Consider the following 22,245-nt stretch of genomic DNA (forward strand, 5'->3'; position numbering starts at 1 on the left):
GCACGAGTTACTTTTACGAGCTGCTTTCGAAATGTTTGAAGCTCCAGCACCTAGTCATTTTTATGTTTTATCAATCGAGAATGGAAACTGACAGAGCACAAAAAAAAAGCTTTTTTTTTCTCTCATGACAAATATTATGTTGTTTTGCTCATTTCTGGTTAGAAACAAAGCTTGCACCGGCTCTTCTAATAGTCATCAAATAGGCTCACCACAGATTTAGAGAGAGAGAGAGAGAGAGAGAGGAGTTAGAGAGAGAAATTTGGAGAGAGAAAAAGAAATAGGGGGAAGAAGAGGAAGAGAATGAAGTATAGGGGTAAAAAAGAGAAATAGATAAAATTAATTTTTTTTATAGTTTGTGGATCCCACTTTTATTAATGAATATGATAAAAAAAATGCTGATGTGGCATGTTGATTTCGGTCAAACAGGTCATTTTTACCTGCTGTACACCAAAGTGGAAGGTCACTTATAAATTCGTACATATTAGTGAGATAAATTGAATGTTGTACACCAAAGTGTGAAATGGGACAAATATTGTATACCATTCATAAAATTTACCGCTGCCAAAATTGAGAGGGGTAGGTTGGTTTAACATATTTATAAGCTAATAATGTTTAGCCTGACCCAATCTAGCTCATTATTAATTAGGTGAGCTTGAGTTTTGGCCAAATTCAAACTCTAAAATCAATTTCCAATCAAGTCTATATAAACACGCTTACAAAAATAAAATTATATTATTTAATAAAATATTAGAATTTATACTTAAAATTAAAAACAATAACATAAAATAACAAAGTACTTCAAAAAAAATATATTTTTTCTTTTTAAATTATATTATATAAAAATATATACAAAATAATATTTTAATATAAATATATAATTAATAATAAATATTAATATAGCGAGTTGGATTGTGCGGGCTCAACTTATTTCATTCATCCCAAGTCCAATTCAAAAATAGGTAGGTTTATGAGGGCCTTGGGCCAAACCTAATTTAATTTTTTTTGTCCTAACTACCCATTGAATACAAACATGGGTGAACTCGATGGATATATGGATCCGTGAACATATATACTTATTTCAATGGTCCTCTAATTATTAGAAATGAATCGGAATTATTATGACATTTTAATAGTTAACAAGAAGCTAATTATTATTTAACTTTTGTTTCTTCTATTTTTCTTTTAATTTGGATTCCACGAAACGTTAGATCAGAGATATCATATAGTGACATTTAAAAGTTTTCTGCACATGAAATGTGTAAAGTTTATATAATTTTATTTATTTATTGATGTTTTTTATGCTTATTTTGTTTTTTACAAAGTAAGTTTTACTTTATTTTTTCTACCATTGGATGAACTTACTTTGTCAAAGTTCATCACCATCCAATAATAGAGAAAACAAAGTAAACATAGCCTAACCCTTATTTATTATTACTATTGTCGAAAAAATATCCACTTATCATCTATGTGACATCTTCTATCAAGAAGTTCTTTAAAAATTCAAATGGTAAAGATACTCCTCATAAAAGAATAAAAGTAAAATTGTGATAAATTTATAGTTAATAATTAAGAATAAATTTTGAAATTTGAAAGGCACCTCATGGGCTTTGATTCACCAAGATAAGGCTTATTTGCATAACAAGTTCACTATCAAGGATTTGAGTTATGTCAAGTATTTTTTGGGCTTTGAGCAGACTAACCATTTTGATATTGATTTGCACTTTATTCGGTTTTCAGGTATGCATAAAAACGAAAACACAAATAAAAATTTGAGAAGAAATTATTCTTGCATTTTTGTTACATTTCTCCTAATTAATTACACAGAGAATTTATTGATAAGATCTCACAAAGAAAAGATATGTAACTTGACAACATTCTACTCAAAATTTCTTAATGAAATCATAAATGTGTTTAGAAATTTCATCAGCTTTTTCTTGATTGAGAAAATGAGCGACTCCTTCCATTATAACCACTTCTTCCAAAAAAGGAACATCTCTTTTAAATCCACCATTATGTATATACTCCTTCATACCTGGAATATTATAGACAAGATCTAGATCCCCAACTATAAATTTAACCGGTACTTTAACCTGAGCTCCAGTCCATGCCGCAGTCAGCTCCCATGTACTGTAACAAATTAATTAATTAATTGGAAAACTGATTAGCAAATACAAATTTACTTACAAAATATACATACCGGTCAAAGTTTCGGTAATAATTGATTCCACCGGTAAAGCCTGTTTTGTGGAATTTGCGAGCATAGTAATCGACATCTTTCTCTGTCAACCAGCAAGGTAAGGTTGAAGGATCAGGTTGCTTCCCTATATCTTTTGGGAGAGTAGCTTCAGGATTAGGATCCCGATTAGTTAATATAATTCTAAATAATTTTGCACTATTAATCTTAGCATACTCTGCTTCAGCTACTCCTGGTTTCTGCATAATAATCAATTCATATAATTAATTAATTGATAGATCATGATATTTTTTTTCCAATCCTTATTAATGGCGTACCTGATATCGGACGATGTAGTAATCCTCACCGTAAAGATTCCTATAGAACTCAACAAAAGGTGTAGTCGGATCTCTAGGTAGGAAGGGAACACTTGTATTAACCAACGCCTTGATTCTATCAGGTCTGAACAAGCAAACATACCAGGCGATTATCGCCCCCCAATCATGTCCCACCAGAAAAACCTGATCAATCTGGAGGGCATCAAGCAATCCAACCAGATCGCCGACAATATGGAGGACAGTGTACTTTTCGACGGAATGAGGGGCGTCAGTATCTCCATAGCCGCGTAGATCGGGTGCTATGCAACGGTAACCAAGTGAGGACAGAGATAGAAGCTGGTGTCGCCATGAATACCACAGCTCAGGGTAGCCGTGAAGGAAGAGAATTGGACGACCTTCTCCGATTGATGCGACGTGCATGTTTATGCCATTTGTAGCTACTTTTGTGTGCTCTATTTTCTCCATATTATCTCTCTGCTCTGTTTTTAGGCGTAGTGTGAGAGGAAGAAGAGATTGATTGTTTATATAATTTGGAGGCTAAATTATCAAAAGTTATTCAAATGATTTAGTTGGTGTATATAGACCAACTCACTCGCCGCTTATATACAATTTGCATTTTTTCATTCAGCTATAGTCAACATTGGATTCCAGAGTGGAGGTATGATTATCACGTCTAGGTGTACGGATATATATAAAAGGATGAGCTGTTTCAACTCACAACACATCTCAGTTCTAAAATGAAAAGTATATCATTTAAATTATACTTGAAAGAACCAGTTCGGATAATTTATGGATCCTTGACAAAATAAAAGATAAACATATCTTTAATAAAAAAAAATTATACCTAAAAATTAAAAATATATTCTAATAAATTAATAATTGTACGGTATTTATTGTTACGTTCGTCAAAATATATTTCTATTTATCCAAAATCACAAAGATGTTTCGTAATGTTTTAAAATTAACTTTTAATATATTCAAAAAATCAATTGGACAATTTTAAAGTGTAAAATGTCAATTATTTGGATCCTTTAAAACCTAATTAATATTAATACATGTATATATAAAAAAAAGGGAAAATTACACAGAAATTCATTTTTGGACCCTATAGCTCTGGGCCCTAGGCCGCGGCCCAGGGCCGGCCCTGTACTCTTTTGTAGATGTATCAAGTTTTAAATAAAATATTTTATAAAAATAAAGTCTTAATTGCACTATTTATATAGAGTGATAAGATATAAAAATACCTCTAATATTAACAGTAAAGAGTAATTTTTATTTCTAGTATCTAAAATGGTACATTAGGATAAATTAATACATTAAACCTGACAATTAATATAAATTTTTTTTATAGGTGAATAGTGAATTAATAATTTAAGTCCATTATTTTTTTTGTTATGTAATTTGATTTTTGTAGATTTAAATATTATTGAATAATTATATTTTTTTATTTGATATTACTAAATTAAACTCTATTTCATATCAGAGTTTCTATTTTTACAAAAAAAAAAAAAAATCATAAAAAAGCAGTGTAGGTTTCTTACACGTTTTTTTTTTTTTTTAAATCTTACACATTTTTTTTATATAAAATTTTCTTACACGTTTATGATGCAGATAATGTTAGTGAATTATTAATATTAATAGGGACCTGAACTGAAAAGGTTATACTATTATTATTGAAATGGAGCGGGGGTGATGATGATCATGGAAATAATCCTTTTATAGAAAAAGAAAAATTCACAGTACAATGATGGTTACTACTGGGATGAGACGTGGAACGGATAGGGATGTCAACGGGTACTGTATTTGCAGGTACCCGACACTATCCGACTCTAATGGAACTATCCGTATCCTGTATAAAAGGGTATGAGACAGTATGGGATTTCCATTACCCGTTAGGGTAATGGGACGGGTATGAGAATACCTCTAGGGTACGCAGTACCCGTTACCCGTCATAACTCTTTTATATATTAAAAATATTATTGTTATTTCGATGTAAGATATGAGATTTGAACCCAAATTTTTATTTTTCAACTATTGAGTGAGACTACTAATCTACTTTATTCTTATTGATTAAGGTTCAATTTGTTCAATTTTTAGATGGATGATTTATTAAATTTATACTTTGTTAAATTTATAATATTTTTTGTTTTATATTTTGATTCTTAACGGGTAAGGGTATCTGTAGGTACCCGTGAATTAAATGGGACGGATATGGGATGCAAAAAGAATACCCGTTAGGGTAATGAGACGAGTACGGGTAATTAAAAAATAAACGGGTGAGAGTTTGAGATTGACAGCGGGTATTCTACCCGTTGCCATCCCTACGAACGAAAAATTCATCATGTTACTTCCTGCTCGAAAAGCCGCGTCAAGGAGCCTCAGTACCCTCATCCTCCCCGGGGGCATTCCAATCTGTCATGGAAGCGTCTTTGGTCTGCCAATATCCCGCTTAAAGTAAAGTACTTTACCTGAAAACTGCTAACATGCGTCCTTCTTTGCTCTTCTGTACTACAGCAACATGGAATCTTGGTTCCTGGAGAATGTGGTCAATGCCACGCAGGATCGAAACACTACACCATATCTTTATCTCATGTTCGGCAACGAAGGATTTGTGGAAGTTGGCAGGGCTTGGAGGCCCTAGTCATATTGTGCATTTTTTTTTCATATCTAAACCTAATACTATTTTAAAAATAATAAATATTAAAAAGTAAAATCAATAAATTATTAACTACAATTCAAGTCATATAATAATAACATAAAACTAAGAAATTATTATTCTTCTTGCTTTTGTATATGTAAAATCGAGTTTTCTTTTATACATTTAAAATTAAGTTTCTTCTCACCAATCATGCGAGAAGCAAGCACACGACAAAGTATTAATTTCTGAAAATTAATCTTGGACGGCTGAACTCGAACCTAATTGCAAGATTATATTGGAAGAAAGAGAAGAATTTATCTTCGAGATTAAAAATTGGTTGAGTCGCATATTTATTATGAATTACAAGCTTAAATCACTATTTGGACATCGATTGATCCAAGAAATCTTGTCATTTGACGTTTGATCTATCCAAAATTTTATCATTTGGCCACTGAACTATCTCAATTGGTGAAATTTCAATCCAAGTTGGATGGAAACTTAATAGAATTACTGACATATGATGATATTTTGATAACTAGACTTGATAAATTTTAGTTTAGAGATTTGTTTTCTTGTTTTAATCTCATTAATTATTTGGGTAAATCAACTTTAAAACGTACGGCATATCAAGCCCATATGTCAAAATATCATCACATATCATAAGGAAGCAATTTTATCAAGACTTCATCAAAATTAAGTAGAATTTCATCAATTTGAATAGTATATGGTCCAAATGTGACCAAATGATAAATTAGTGGTCAAATATTAAAATTTTAAATAAATCAGAGTCTAAATAACATTTTATAATTTATAAGTACATTTCGTCTTGTAATTAAAAAAGAAAAAATTTAAAAATCACTACAATAACAAAATAATAGTTTATACATTATTTCCAAATATGAAAAAAAGTTCCGAAAAAATCAGTACATGTGTTGTCAAAAGAAAGAAAAAAAAATTAAGAGAAAAAATGAACCAATAAATGTTGAGCCAAGGAAACATCAAAATTGAGTGAAATTTCATCAATTTAAATAGTTTATGGTCTAAATGTGAGCAAATAATAAATTAGTGGCCAAATATTAAAATTTTAAATAAATCAGAGTCTAAATAACATTTTGCACCAAATTACAATTTATAAGTGAATTTCATCTTGTAATTTATTAAAAAATAAAAAAATTAAAAATAACTACAATAACAAAATAATAATTTATACATTCGTGTTGTCAAAGAAAGAGAAATTAAGAGAAAATGTGAACAAAAATGCTATCCCAGGGAATTGAACCCTCACCCTTGTAAAATCTTCACTATGTCTTTACTATTCAGCCTAACAGTATCTTTTGTTATATATTTAAATCTATATACATTTTAAACATAAATTTTTTAATAATTATCAAATTTAAAAAAAATTCCGATCGGAGGCACTAGGCGGCCTCCCCCTAGAGCCGGCCGTGGGCAGGGCTGCAGTTCTGGTGGGATCGAATCCAACCACCAAACCTGTGTTCATGGCTTCAGGGATGCTATGCTGGCATCTCTCCAGTACCGATGAAGGTGAGCTGAGCGTTATTATACTACGGTGGCTTTGGTACAAACGAAATTTGTTGCTCCATGATGCTATTTATCTAGACATTGACAAACTAATAGCAAAGGCTTAGGGGCTTCTACTCGGAGTGGAAATCCAGAATTGTTTGCTCGGAGGTGTTTATTCCAACCAATTCGCCTCTTCACTCTTACAAGGTTTGGCGTCCTCCTCTCGATGGGATCACTAAATTCAACTGTGATACCGTATGGGAGGACAATGGCTTCTCCGCAAGAGCCAGGGTGGTTATGCAAGACTCACATGCACACCTGTTGCTATCGGTCGGTATTCCACTACCGCCGTGTTTATCGGCAAAAGTAGTTGAGTTGTTGTTATAGATCAATTTCGGACAAGTTGATTTTAACCATAAATCAATAAAGGAAGTTATTCTCTAGCTAAAATAGAAGGAGTTAATCTCGGGTTTACGGCCTAAATCCGTAGGAAATCATAGATCCTGCATTATTGAAGGTTGAAAACCTTAACAAGTTTCACAAAGAAGAAGATAAAATTGTATTGTTTAAAAGTTAGATATCCTTACAAAGAAATGAGCTTATATAGCTTCAAAATGAAATGCAAAAGACTAAAAAGCCTAACTAGGGTTACACATAATAGAGAGTGATAAGGGTAAAATGGGGAGGGAATATACAAGTGGCATTTAGGTTATTAGCCCTAAATGGTAAAATAGTAATTACATGAGTGAGTCCACACGGCGTGTGGGTCAGTTTCTGCCCAAAGACATGCGAATCTCGACCGTCCAAGCCCCATCGCAGCTCCTGTTAACCCAATACCCACTCCACACGGTGTGTGGGATAAGTGGCATGTCGTGTGGGGGCTATTTTTCCATTTTCTCGTTGCGTGCTTACCCAAACTTCATTCCTCCTCTGACTCCCCCGCTTGGACTCGAACCCTTGAAAAACTGTCCCACATCAGTTGCATGCTACCCGTGAAAGCCTAATCCTGACAAGAGACAGCAATATGCAAGCTATTTGAGTCTAATGCGAAGATAGTCGTGGATGCCTTGACACACGGTCCTATCCCACTGTCCTCTCTCAATTCTTATATTTAGTAGTCATTCACTTTTCTTTCTCTACTTGCGCTTTTCAATGTATAGGGAGGGAATGGAACAAAATTGTGCATTGTTTGGCACAATGGACATGGGATTTGCAACCACCTTTGGTTTTACATGGAGATAGTTCAGATTTATTTTGACCGTTATTGTGTAATGATGCTTTTAAGTACTTAATATATGACTTTTCCTCTGCGAAAATTTTGAGTGAAGTAGATAATAATTTATATATATTTATAAAAATATGTGTATAAAGCTAATTCTCCTAGTTTTTCTTTCATGCCTCATAAGTTAGAGAAAATTATGACATGTTATAATATCAATGTTATCAGGCTCGGATCGGACAGGCTGGTTTGATTGGTCAAACCGAAAATCAACTAGACATTCAGTCCTTACCTTTCTGGTTTGTTGAATCCTCAACGAACCAGAGAAAACCCGGGTTGAACTAGGAACCGGTGTGACCCCGAACAAAAATTAATTTACTAAACAAAACAAAATATAGAAATTAAAAAAAACAAAAAAAAAACTTAATTTAATATTTTTTTATTAAAAATCTTCATTTTAGCAAAAGTATGCCGATCTAAAGGATCTCATTTCGGTGTGGCATTCACATCACCCACGTCTTGCAGGTACCTCCCCTAACCCGGTGGTGCTTCAACTACACCCCGTGCGCATGAGAGAGTATTTTCCACAATAATTGGTTAAAGGCTTGTAAATGTCATTTACTTATCAACTAGTTAAGATTTTCATTTCTTTTTTATGTGAGATGAGAATGCTTAATTTTCTTTTATCTTCTTCCAAACCATTTCAAGTGGTTCATTTTGAGCATCCATTTCTGATTCATTATTTGTCCGTTTTGAGTTTATAATATAGCGTTAAAAAGATCTCGTGCCATAGAATGCGTTGACATATTTCAAGTTATTCTAAACTCTATTTATCCGTTATATGTTTATGCCTCAAATTATATTATGAAATTTTTCATTTTAAGGTCGTTATCAGCCAAATTTAGCAAAATGAATAAAAAAACGAAAATTTTGTAAACCACAAGATTCGATTTGTAACAAAAAAACATAGGTACCGATCTGCAAGAATGTGTTACCAAGGATTTAATTACCTATATATATATATTTTGTTTTTCACACGCTCACATATAAAGTTGGAAAGTCTAGCCGTTGTTATATATATCGAAAGGTTAACACGGACCATTCAATTGAAACCCACACTACGGAAGCTTATTGCACTACCAAAGCGTCAGGAATAAAAAGTTCCCATTGAACTTGATAAACCACACGATCAAGCCTCTCTTATACATCCCGAGTTGAACGAACACAACTTTGTATATGGACTGACTTATACCATGAAAATAGCAAGAAAAATGCAGCCATGTTAATTAAGCAAATGGCTCATTTTATAATCTAATTGCTATTACATTAAAAATTCATTCTTTATTTGGCAACAATTTTAATTATTTTTTGAACGGAATCACCATTACTAAATTATTATTATTTTCTTAAATTTAATATAATTATTATTACATATAAATTTCATCCATTAAAGTTAGCTTAGGTGAAGTGACTTAACCTAGTGATCTCAAGTACTAATTTTTAGTGCATGCAGAAAATTTTAATTGGAAGAAAATTCACCTAAAATGCTCTGACGGGCCTTAAATCTAGTAGTCAACTGTAAGTAAGAACGAGAGTAAGAAGAAAGGGAAAACAATAATCAACAAACCAAATTCATGTTGCATTTTTATTTCATTTCTCCTAATATATTACATATGGAGAAGTTATTGACAATATCTCATGGACAATATGCATGTAAATTAACAAAATTCCAATCAGTATCGCAGATCAGAAACTCTTAATGAAGTCATAAATGTGATCAGAAATTTCGTCAGCTTTTTCTTGAATAAGAAAATGAGCGACATTTTCCATTATAACCACTTCTTTTAAAAGAGGAACATCTCTTTGAAATCCACCATTGTGTATATATTCCTTTATACCTGGAATATTGTAGGTAATGTCTAGATTGCCAACTATAAATTTAACTGGTACTTTAACTTGAGCTTCAGTCCATGCTGCAGTCAGCTCCCAAGTACTGCAGTAAATTAATTAAATTAGATGGGAAAAGTAGTAATTTATTTAAAGAAAAAAAACCATACCGATCAAAGTTCCTGTAATAATTTAATCCACCGCTGAAGCCTGTTTTGTCAAATTTCTTAGCATAGTAATTGATATCTTTATTTGTCAACCAACAAGGCAATGTATCTGGTAGTTTCTCTAAATCTCTTGGGAATGCATTTTCAGGACGAGGATCGCGATAACTTAAAATAATTCTGAACAGTTTTGCAGTATCAATCTCAGCATACTCTGCTTCAGCTTCTCCAGGTTTCTACACAATAACAATTTTATATAATTATAATGAATTCATAGATCATGTCTCTTTTTTTTTCTAATGGTGTACCTGATAACAGACGACGTAGTAATCATCACCAAAATGGTTCCGGTAGGACTGAACAAAAGTTACAGTGGGATCCCTAGGCATGAAGGGAACACTGGTATTAACCAAGGCCTTGATTCTATCAGGTCTGAACAAGCTAAAATACCAGGCGATTATGGCCCCCCAGTCATGCCCCACCAAAAAAACCTGATCAATCTCGAGGGCATCAAGCAATCCAACTAGATCGCCGACAATATGGAGGACGGTGTACTTTTCGACGGAATGAGGGGCGTCGGTATCTCCATAGCCGCGTAGATCAGGAGCTATGCAACGGTAACCAAGTGAGGACAGAGATAGAAGCTGGTGTCGCCATGAGTACCACAACTCAGGGTAGCCGTGAAGGAAGAGAATTGGAGGACCTTTTCCGATAGATGCAACGTGCATATTTATGCCATTTGTGGCTACTTTTGTATGCTCTATCTTTTCCATTTCTCTGCTATAGTAGTTTCAATTCAAGGCATTGATGCAATTAAATCGGAGATTGTTTCTTTATATATATCAAAATATTATAAATAATTGCTATCACATATTAATTGGGGAAATTATTAAAGTACCCATTCTCTTTTCAAATGCTACTCTATAAATTTTGAGAACTTCCTGTATAAATTTTGTAATGTGTAATATCAACCCACACACTACACCATAGATTGGCTATTGCAACTACTTCTTAGAAAGTGTTGCCCTGAAATATTGCATTAGCTAAATTGATTTGATGAATACTATTCATCTCTATCAAATGCAACCATTCATAAAAAAATGTTGCTTTTTACAGATTTTTAGTTGTTTTATTTATTTAAGGCAACATTTACAGTTATATGTTGCTTTTTTGACTTGAGAATTAGCTAAAGCTACATTTATCAAGTGTTACTTTTAATAAAAACAGAAAACAATACCTAGTTTTATAGTTATAATTGGAGTAAATAAAAACCGTGTGGTTCGATAAAATTGAAAATTAAGTTCTAAAAATATAAATAATAAATTTTAAGTGTTACAAATTATAATGCTGAAATTATTAAGTGATGTAACTATTGATAAATACTGAAAACAAATATTAAATTTTAAAATAATAGTTGATAATATTCAACTTAAAATTTCAAGTTAAATATTTTAATTTTAAAAAATAACCGAATTTTAACCTAATTGGATAATTTAAGTGACCGGGAATCAAACACCTTAAATTAAAGAGAAACGTATGATAATAAACCATGTGTTTAGACTGGTTTTCAAACACAGTTCTGTATTTTAAAAATTGACAAATCACCGGTTTGTCAACTTCTAAAACATAAAACTGTGTTTAAAATTAATCTAATCACAGAGTTTATTTTTATACCAACTTAAATAAATTTTTGTTAAATTAATTTTGCATGATTTTTTTATGGGTTAAGGTGCAAAAATACCCCTAACGTTTTGGGTCAGGAGTAATTTTACCCCTAACGTCTAAAATGGTGCAATTTTTCCCCTAACGTTTGTAGCCAAGAGCAATTTTACCCCTAACGTTTGCGTCAATTTCAGACACTATTATAAAACACAGATATTTTTATTCATTATTTTGCACCAATTGCATATCAATTCATTCTAAAAAAAAGGATTTCATGTTTTTTTGTAATTTAATAATAGAATTGGAGATTAATATTTATAAATTTGGTGAATTTTTTAAATTTTTTGGTCTAATTCGTACCAAAAACAGTATAATTTTTTTTTATTTTTTTCACATCCCAACATATGTTTATGATTTGTTACTAATAAAATGACGCACATGTGAAGTGTAGATGATAAGATTCATCACCGAGAAGACAGTTTGATGAATTATTTCTGATATTGACCCAATTTATCAACGTTAGGGGTAAAATTGCTCTTGACTACAAACGTTAGGGGTAAAATTGCTCCTGACCCAAAACGTACACCTTAACCCTTTTTTTTATTAAAGGTTATCTTTGTCATGAATATAAGTGGAAACTTTTAAGTTTCCCTCCCATCGATGTTTCCCAAATTTTTTGGCTCCAATTTTTCCCAACAAAATAAAATAAAGTAATAATGGATTTTTTTTTAAGAAATAACCTATGGGTCATTTTGTAAAAAGTCACGAGTATTGCTTCTATCTCCAAATGATGTTTTATTGGCGTAGCCCTCTCTCTCTCATCGGTCATTCCCTTTTTCTCCCTTCCTTGGACTCTCGCTCTCCTCTCTCTCCATCCCTGCCAGATCGAGTCTGTCACCTTCCCTTCACTCCTTCTCTTAGTCGGAGTTCGTATTTTGATGGTGTATCTGTCTAGCTCGACGATAGAGTTGGAAGGTTTCACTGTACCGTGTCCCAACGAATTCAGTCGGTAAGGACTAGGGCTGAGGAATTCATCCGACAACAGGAAGGGAGAAAAGTGTTTCACTGGCCTTCTAAAGATGAGGTAATAAACTCTATCTTCATACCTGTTTCACTTGATTTATATAGTGATAGTGGTGCTGCGTTGTCGATTCTTGTTTATAATTTTTACAACCCCTCCCTTTTCTTCTTTTATCCTTAAATTTATTGAATTTTTTAATAGTTGAATGGAATAAGAGAAAATTTTCTGCAATGGCTTGGAATTGTGTCCAGCAAGTTGGAGTAGTAGCTTCTGCATAATGGATTTGTTCTATTGGCTCTCCTGCAGGTTTGTTTATTTTTGCCCCTTTTACTAACATTTGATTTAAAATTATTGGTTTTGAGCCCAATTTTGAAGCATGAGCTTGGTATAGGTTATTTTATTTCATTGATACCAAGACCCATGTGCTTTCCAAAATTGAATGATGCAATTTTAGGGCAGAACTGTTTCAGTTGTGACAATTAACTAAGTAACTTTTCCTGCAAATTAGTACTTGATTTAATTTATATTGATTTAATTTATATTGCATAACTGTGTATGTTTTTTGGTTCCTTCTCATGGTCTGCACATTGCTGATTTGTTAGTTTCAGTTCTGTATAAAACAATAACAATTGTGTATGCTTTTTGGTTCATTCTCATTCAGATGTTGGCAAATGAATGTTTTTTGGTGCTGCACAAGGATGTGCTAATATGATATATACTCTATTAAGCCAAAAAGAAAAACCAAAATTAAAATTTCTTCTTTGTTTTTTTGTCTTCATGGTTGTTGGAGAGTCTCATAGCAATTATTTGAATGAATGAATATTCTGTACCCTGTTTACATCTATTTATATATATATGCATTTTTTTTATTAGTTCATCAATATAACCTAACCAATTAATTAGGATATATTAAACAAGTTAGACTTATTTTATTTTTTTGAAAAACAAGTTAGACTTATTATTATGAGAGGATATATGGTAGAAGTCCTGAACTTGCCCAAAAAAGTTGATTGACCCTGAACTTACAAAGTGTCTCCTCGTGATCCCTTATTATTAGTTCCCCTAATCTTTCCTCTGACATTATTTTGATTATACTGTGCTTTAGGATAATACTTAACAGTTATAATGGAATGCGAATGTGTTGGATCGTAGTTGGGACATCCTATCTTCAAGGTCACAGCATTGAAGATTTTGCCTTGTGACCATTCTGTGAAATGAGTATTGTCATATTGACATGAATCATAGTAAAATGGATTATTTCTATTAAACTTCAAGATAACTAATTTGACTTGTATTCCAGAGAAAGCAACTGCCACAAACTAAGTGAACTAAATTGGGAATTTCTATCATTCCATAGCAGAAAAGCACAATAAACACAGCCTATTTTGGTTTCATTTAAGATGCCAACTAAGTACCAATTTCTATATGCATCACCGACTATAACTAACCTTTATAATTCAAATGATTTACGTGGGTGGTTTGACAACATGTAATTTTTGTTGTTCTGGGTGCTAGTGGAAGCATATGGAATGTGATAAAAATGGCTCTTAGTATATTCTTGTTTGCTCTAATTCAAGTATCTGTGCATCTTGTTGTGACCCATGGACTGGGAAAACTAGTAGGGCTTGATTTAAGGTTGTTACTTCTTGCCTCGAATGCTAATAGTGGAGGCCCTACAACAGCCTGTGGCATGGCCACAGCAAAACGATGGCATTCCCTAGTTGTCTCTGCAATTCTAGCAGGCATTTTTGGAATTTCTATTGCTACTTTTCTAGGCATTTGTTTTGGATTGTTGTTCCTTAGATACTTGTAGATTTTTCATTTACTTAAATATTAGACTAATAGCAGAACTGCCCCTATGCATACAGATTATATGGGCTGTAAATTTGTTCATGTTGTACATTAGACGACCTAACTAAAGTACATAGTGTTGGATCAGATTGGCTTTCATGGTCACAAAAAATTTCACATACAGTAAAATATATTTGAGAAATAAAATGGGAGCTAAAAGAGGCATGGTGAAAAAACTACTATGTGTTTGACTGTCCTTTCTTCAAGTGGATCAGAAGGATCCACACAGAAAATGTGTGGGGCCAAAGTGGACTGAATCTTTCAGTTGAAAAGCTAATCTTTATGCATGCAGAACTTATGAGTTATACAGAAGATAAGAAGAGAAAGAGAAAGACGAAGCTAATAAAAACCTCACCTTTTGTTTTTAACTTAGTTTTACTCTTCTAAAGAAGAAGAGTTTTCGATGTAACATAGATGGATTTCTTTTTTGCCCTTTGAGAAAAGGAATTTCATGTAAGTTTGTTTGCCTTTTTTTGTTTTACTTCCAATGATGTTTTTCTTAGCAGTTCAAGGGGTTGGTTTATTTTTGGACATCCTTCATTTGCTCTACTCTTTTGACATGAAGATAGAAGTTTCATGTGCTTTTTTGTGGTTCAATTTATGGTTATTATTTGCTTCACTAATTGATTCCATAAATATGATATTTATGGTTTGCTTTTGCGCAGGGAAGTGGTCATAGTTTTTCATTCACAAATTTCAGAATCATTTTCACGTTTAGAGATAAACACTCTGCAAGCAAAGGACAGGTTCTGTTATTTCATTTACATTTGGATATCTGTATTCCATATATTATTATTGCAAGCTGAGTGATCTACTTTTCTTATTCCATATGTCAGACTGTATCGGGATGTTAAACATATACTTGGATGATTTTTTGGTGCCAAAGCTTGGAGTTGAAGCTGGTTAAAAAATTGTTTTCAAGTGCCAAGTTCACAGCTTTTCTGATGAAGGCTGCAACAAGACTTTCAGAAAACAGTAGAGATCTCAGAACCCGTTCTCAGCCTTATACACTTACCTTGTAGAATAAAATTGAGGTAACAAAGCTATATGCTTATTTGTTATTTGCAGTCCAATTATTTATTCACTTTGGAGTTATCGAATGCAATTGGACATGAATAGAGGGTTATTGAATGCACTTGGACAAGTATATTTAGAATTTTTGGAAGTTTAGGGGGGCACTTGAAGTTTTGGCCTAAACACAGGGTAAGCCTAATTTGTGGCTTTATGTACTTGGTTAAATTTATCAAATTGGCCTCTATACTTTAGTTTCTGCCTATTTGGCTAATGTAATTGGTCTAAAATTAATCTTATAAGAAAAACATTTCGGGTGAGGAAATCAAACAAATAAAAGCAGAAGTCTGAGAAGAAATGAGAAATGAAGTTAGAGAAGAAATGGAAAAAAACATGCAAGCTCATCTTGGATCTATTTTACAAAGATTGTGCCAAATGAATCCAACATTCAATCTAAATTTGGATGGGGTTGTTCCTACTCCCGACACCATCGACTCTCTTCCTTCAAATTCATGTTGATGAGTGAAGAATTGTTTGTTTATGCTTGTGATGCTTAGACATTAGGTGCTTTTATTGAATTCTAATATTAGGTGGTTTTGTGAATTCGAATATTAGGTGCTTTTCACAACATTAGGTGCTTTTATTGAATTCTAATATTAGGTGGTTTTGTGAATTCGAATATTAGGTGCTTTTCACAGATGTTATGTTGCAATTTATTTAAAAAGTTGCCTTTTTATTATTAAGTGTTGCTTTACATATTTGCTTTTGAAATCAAATAATGTTGCTGTTACATTTCAAAAAGTTGCATTTGTTAATAGAAAAGTGTTGTTTTAATTTAAAATTTTGTTGCTTCAGTTAGCAGTTAAGTGTTGCTATAAATAAAAAAAATGTTGCCTTTTCTTAAAATAGTATTGCATTAGTCAAATAAAAATCATTGCTATAGGTTATAAATGTTGCGTTTTTCAAACACTCGTTGCTTATGTATAAAAATATTGTGTTGCTTATACTGATAGAGTGTTGCATTTACTATAGAAGAGTGTTGCAATCGTTTGTATACAAATGTTGCATTAAACTACAAAATGTTGCCATACTTAACAAAGGCAACATACTATTAATATTAAAAATGTTGCTTTTACAATGAAATAATGTTGCTTTTATTATTTTGTAAAATGTTGCCACTACTTAACAAAGGCAACATACTATTAATATTAAAAATGTTGCTTTTACAATGAAATAATGTTGCTTTTATTATTTTGTGAGATAATGTTGCATTTGCTGTAAAATGTGGCAACACGTTTCTTGGTGTTGCAATCAGTAACATAATGTTGCCTTTAACAGCAAAGGCAATGGCCACTATAGCAATACTTTAAATAGGGCGTAATGTGTTGTCTTATCCCATTTTTTTACCTATTGTTACATTTTTAGGGTCAATTGTAACTCATTTACAATGTTGCAGTAAGCCATCTATGGTGTAGTGACATTTTATTTATTAAGTGGAATTATAATACACGTGTCTAAAAATAAATTAGAAATTTTTTGACTGACATAGAAAACTAGATTCTTAATATAAAAACTCAACTGATCGGCTTGGTTCTTAATATAAGTAAAAGACATATACAAACGTCTTCAGATCTATACAAAAACATAACACAACAATAAAATCATATTTGACTTATAGTATTATTAACATTGAGTATATTAGATCTCATGCTAATCTTGCAGATCCAATGAAAAGGTTTACTATTTGAGTAATGGTGTTATTAGCATGGAGGTATCCTTAGGAGGAGCCTGAGCTTATTGAGCAATTGTGCATAATTGCTGCAAGCTAACAAAGAGACTATTAATGCATCGGTTTAAGACTTTCTTAATCATAGAGGACTCGAGTGTCTTTAAAAAAGCGAGATACTCGTACCCCAATCTTATATAGTTCCATGTAAACATCATTCTACTTCATACATATAAAAGGGCGACCCGGTGCACTACGCGTCCCCGCTAAACGATGAGTCGGGAATGGGTCCCACCACAAGGGTGTACTGGGGGCAAGCCTTTCCCTGCTAATTTTTTTTTTAGCAAGAAGTCGCTCCTAATACTCGAACCCGTGACCTCTTAGTCACACGATACTTCATACATATATATTATTAAAAATTATATTGAGAAAAGTACAAAAATAAATTTTATGGTTTGACCAATTTGCAAAAACAATCCTTGTGGTTGCAAACATGGGTCCGTGCTTTTTTCAGTTTGGAAACTCGGTCATTCCTTCAAAAATTGTCATCGTGACTATTTACTCCAAAAGAGAGCGATTTGGCACAATTAAAAAGAATGATCTTGCCAATTATCCAAAATACACGGTCTAACTTTGCAAATTAACTAAATCACAAGTATTGTTTGACCTAAAAATTGACTCACATATTCTTTAACCGCAAAATTCACAAAGTACAGACCCAAGTTTGCAAACTTTTAAACAATGGGGACTGCCTTTGCAAATCGGCTAAACCACAAGGTTTATTTTTTATACTTTTCCCTATTATATTTTATTAATTATTTAAGTTTAAAATAATGGTAAAAAGCATAATTAGGCACCTGATATTTCATTTCTTGGTTCATTAAGTCCTTGATCTTTTATTTGGATACATTAAGCCCTTGATCATTTATTTTTGGTCTCATTAAGCCCTTGATAACCAAATTAGTAAGTTGTGAACATCTAATTCTGTTAAATATACGTTATTAACTTCATATGTATTTGAAATTATTAAAAAAATATTTTTTACAGTTTGAATTAAGGTTTGTACAATTTTCATGTACACATATTACACATCCAAAACTGCTTTCAAACAGTGAAAAAATATAAATTTCGAATGAAGATACAATGAATAACAGTCTCTTAACCGAATTTTATGTTCAAAATTACCTTTTTTATCATCAAGGCTTAATGAGACAAAAAATAAATGATCAGGGGCTTAATGTATCCAAATAAAAGATCAGTGGCTTAATGAACCAAAAAATGAAAGATCAGGAGTCTAATGATGCTTTTTACCTAAAATAATTGATATTTTAGACTTAAAAAAAAGTACAGTTGATTTTTTAAATATAAGTAAGGGTTAATTTCTTTTAAAAAAACAAGTGAGAGTTAATTTAAAGAAATTGTGAAATTTTTTATTTTGGATAAACAAATATATTTAGTGAACCTAATAATATGTACTATACAATATTTTTTTATTTATCATTTATTAAAAAATATTTTAATTTTTTTACATATAGTTTTTATTTATTAAAGTGACCAATATCTATTATTTCGCCCAGAACTTATAAATTATTAGAACTGGCTCTCTGAATGCTCAAATTAGAGGTGGTAAAATTACACGATGCGAAATCGACACACAATTTTAGTGTTTGGGTTTAGCTTAATAGATAATGTGTCATTTTTAGGTTGACACAAAACTGGCACGTAAATTTTTGGATTGGATTAGGGTTGATATGCTAACCCGAAAATGACACAAAATGACATGAATATTTAAAATTATTGTTATATTCTCTCGTGTTTTTATATGTCACTTTATTAATAGAGATAATAAAATTATAATCATTACTTTCAAATATAATCTGAACCTCCTAAATTGTTATAAACACATTATAATTATTACTTTTCAATGATTAGTGTTAACATACTAATATAAAAATGACATAAAATAGTATAACATCTTCTTATATTTTAAAAGTTATCATTAATATATATGTATAATATAATTACATAAAATCCGAAAACATAACACGGAATCAACACTAACCCGAATAGGTTAACATGATTATGACACAAAAGTTTTTGGATTTGATTTAGGTTTACTCTTTTTAACATGAACCCGAAATGATACGACACGAACACGATAACTATCAGCTCCAACTCAAACCCTGAAACCTCCCCTTGACCGTCCATGTTTGTGGCTATTCACTACAAGAAATCAGAGTATTTGTGATAACAATTTAATTATCACAAAAATTGTTGTAACAAAAAAGCTATTATTTGTGACATTGATTTTTTAATTATCACATAAATTAATTTTATGATAATTTTTTTTTAAATTATCATAAATAGGTAAATGATTTTGTAACAATAACTTTTTACTTGTAATTAAAAAATTTATGTGACAATTAATATTGTAACGATAAATATCCAATATTTTACAACATATATAATTATCATAAACATTAATATTGTGACAAGTTAAAAAAATTTCATCACAATTTTTTTATTTATTTTATAATAATTAATTTGATTTGTAACTAAAATATTTTTGTTACGATTAATAGTTGTAACAAATATATTAAAAATATGTGACAATATATCTATAGTTGTAATAAAATCTAATTGTGTAACAATCTACAATAATTGTCGCAAATTATTTATTAATTTTATGACAATAAATATTTTTATTACAATTAATAGTTGTAACTAACTATTTAAAAACCGTGACAATATATTCATAATTGTCATAAAATTTAATTTTGTTACAACTTAATAAATTTATCACAATTTACTTATTAATTATGTGACGATAAATTTACTGTTGTCATAAAAAAAGTTAGCTTGAATATTTTTTTTTTTAGATTTTTGTATTGATATTTTTGGTTTCAATAAAATTTATAGGCCTAAACTTATCCAAAAAGGTTGACTGGCCCCCTGAATTTTCAAAGTGTTTCGATAGCCTCCTGAATTTGCATAAAATGTTCAGTTAGCCCCCTGAACTTGCGTAAAATGTAATCAATTGATCACTCGGTCATAAAAAAGTAAGTTAAATGCGGAAGATGTATTCCACGAGTCTTAAAAAAAGTAAAACGACCAAAATCGGAGTATACGATTCTAATATTAGAGAAGACAAGTTGTATAGTTGAGCAAACAATAACTTCCTTTTTAATCTATTTTTTAATTATGTAATAACATTCTAAGATGCGTGGAATACATCTTCCGCATTTAATTTACTTTTTTTACGACCGGGTGGTCAATTGATTACATTTTATGCAAGTTCAGGGGGCTAACTGAACATTTTATGTAAGCTCAGGAGACTATTGAAACAATTTGAAAGTTCAGGGGCCAATCAACCTTTTTAGACAAGTTCAAGGGGCAAATGATGTATTAAGCCAAAATTATACATAAAAAAATATGATTACTATACAAATATTTTTATTAATTATAATTTTTATTTAATATTAAATATTAATAACAGGATACGAAATTTGTTTCAATTTAAGAAAAATATATACATAATAGTTATTTAAGGGTTTTATTTTAATTTATTTATTCAAAAACAGTTTTGTTTTTTTTTTTTTTTTATAGAAGAACAAGACAGAACAACACAAACCGACGCAACTACCCCGGGACCAACCGCGGGAAGCTAACGCCCATACAATCTCCTATAAGATAGGTTCGAATCGATGCCGGAGCAAAGTCCAAGCGCACACAGCCCAGCTGAATCTGATGCGCCTCAGCAGCGAGACCATCGGCAACCCGATTATGTTCCCGGAAAATATGCGTGAATTTAATCTCCTCAAACCAGACACTACTGGACCAAATTTCCTGCAGAATGTTCCGAATAGAACCAATGAAGCCCAACGGCTTCGATAAACAGCTAATAAGCTCCAAATTATCGCATTCCACTTCCAACTTCCGAGCACCCTTATCGCGGGCTAAGTGCATCCCCAGCAACAGACCCCAAGTTTCAGCCATAAAGGAGTTGCCGCTCCCCATCCAGCCCAAGTAACCGCCTGACCACCCGCCATTTTCGTTCCGAAGAGCTCCGCCGGCAGCGATACTGCCGTCCATCAGTTTCGAACCGTCGGTATTTAACTTAAACCACCCCACCGGCGGTTTCTTCCAACTCACCCACACTTCCGACATCCTCCTATTTAGAACCACCATCTCCGCCTTGTCCCAGCCATGGCAAAAGGAAGTCGTCGTGTCAATCACACTACGCTTCCTATCGGTGGGAATCTCAGAACTGCGATCAAAGACAAACAGATTCCTCCACTTCCAAATCAGCCAGTAGCAGACAATGAACCTATTGGGCCAATCTTTCACCTGCAAAATAGAGCGACTGAACCACAACTCAAACCAATCTCCCTCCTGAGCATCAAAGAACTGTGTATGGTAGCTTGTAGGAATAATGCTCCTCCATAACCTCGCAGTAATCGGACAGTCCCGCATCACATGGATGAAGGATTCGTCCCGTTCTTTACATATTGCACAAACAGCAACGTCGGTTAAATGTCTTCTTCTTCGATCTTCATTCGTAAGCAATCTCCTCTGCACACAGAGCTAAGCAAAGCTTCTCAATCTTTGGGGAACCCGAATAGACCAAACACGCTTCCAAATCTGATCATTCGAACCCTCCACCATCTCCGTAGTCATCAGATATGCCGATTTGCAATCGAATTTACCATTTTTAGTGAAGCCCCAGCACCTCTTATCAATTTCAGCCTCATCAACAATGATCCGAAAGCTCCGAATCCGCATAAGTCAATCAAGGCTCAGAAACTGCTCAAGAGAACTCCAATCCCATTCTCTATTCACAGACACATAGTCCGAGATTTTCAAGGATAAGAGGTTCTGACCAGGTTTATTGACAGCCACCTCATAGAGCATGGTACCATCGAGCCACTTGTCCGTCAAAAAATTAATAGACCTACCATTCCCAATGTCCCACGCCACTCCTTTATAGAATTCTTGAAAGAGATTATGAATCCCCTTCCATAAAAAAGAACA

At 32.4% G+C, this 22,245-nt stretch overlaps 2 protein-coding genes and 1 long non-coding RNA gene across 3 annotated transcripts; 1 reads left to right on the top strand and 2 right to left on the bottom strand.

Moving 5' to 3' along the window:
• Positions 1 to 1,764: 1,764 nt before the first annotated feature.
• LOC136233995 (uncharacterized) lies at positions 1,765 to 3,179 on the bottom strand. Its single transcript, XM_066023740.1, has 3 exons — positions 2,512 to 3,179; positions 2,198 to 2,433; positions 1,765 to 2,127 (listed from the first exon to the last, which is right to left on the bottom strand). Exons 1-3 carry the CDS (start codon positions 2,974 to 2,976, stop codon positions 1,881 to 1,883), a joined length of 948 nt encoding a protein of 315 aa, XP_065879812.1. The 5' UTR covers positions 2,977 to 3,179; the 3' UTR covers positions 1,765 to 1,880.
• A 6,396-nt stretch (positions 3,180 to 9,575) lies between these two features.
• Positions 9,576 to 10,730, bottom strand: LOC136233996 (uncharacterized). Its single transcript, XM_066023741.1, has 3 exons — positions 10,252 to 10,730; positions 9,950 to 10,179; positions 9,576 to 9,885 (listed from the first exon to the last, which is right to left on the bottom strand). Exons 1-3 carry the CDS (start codon positions 10,714 to 10,716, stop codon positions 9,639 to 9,641), a joined length of 942 nt encoding a protein of 313 aa, XP_065879813.1. The 5' UTR covers positions 10,717 to 10,730; the 3' UTR covers positions 9,576 to 9,638.
• A 1,682-nt stretch (positions 10,731 to 12,412) lies between these two features.
• LOC136233025 (uncharacterized) lies at positions 12,413 to 16,192 on the top strand. The gene is made up of 4 exons (XR_010690664.1): positions 12,413 to 12,689; positions 12,828 to 12,932; positions 15,143 to 15,223; positions 15,314 to 16,192. It is a non-coding gene; the product is annotated as an uncharacterized lncRNA (long non-coding RNA).
• The last annotated feature ends 6,053 nt before the right edge of the window (positions 16,193 to 22,245 follow it).

This window comes from Euphorbia lathyris, chromosome 6, assembly GCF_963576675.1.
Source record: "Euphorbia lathyris chromosome 6, ddEupLath1.1, whole genome shotgun sequence".
In the NCBI taxonomy this organism is placed as follows: Eukaryota; Viridiplantae; Streptophyta; class Magnoliopsida; order Malpighiales; family Euphorbiaceae; genus Euphorbia; species Euphorbia lathyris.

Coding starts and splice junctions, on each gene's coding strand:
- LOC136233995 (XM_066023740.1), bottom strand. CDS start 2,976: ATGGAGAAAATAGAGCACACAAAAGTAGCTACAAATGGCATAAACATG. Junction 2,434..2,511: donor ACTACATCGTCCGATATCAG/GTACGCCATTAA, acceptor ATTATTATGCAG/AAACCAGGAGTAGCTGAAGC. Junction 2,128..2,197: donor TATTACCGAAACTTTGACCG/GTATGTATATTT, acceptor AATTTGTTACAG/TACATGGGAGCTGACTGCGG.
- LOC136233996 (XM_066023741.1), bottom strand. CDS start 10,716: ATGGAAAAGATAGAGCATACAAAAGTAGCCACAAATGGCATAAATATG. Junction 10,180..10,251: donor ACTACGTCGTCTGTTATCAG/GTACACCATTAG, acceptor GTTATTGTGTAG/AAACCTGGAGAAGCTGAAGC. Junction 9,886..9,949: donor TATTACAGGAACTTTGATCG/GTATGGTTTTTT, acceptor AATTTACTGCAG/TACTTGGGAGCTGACTGCAG.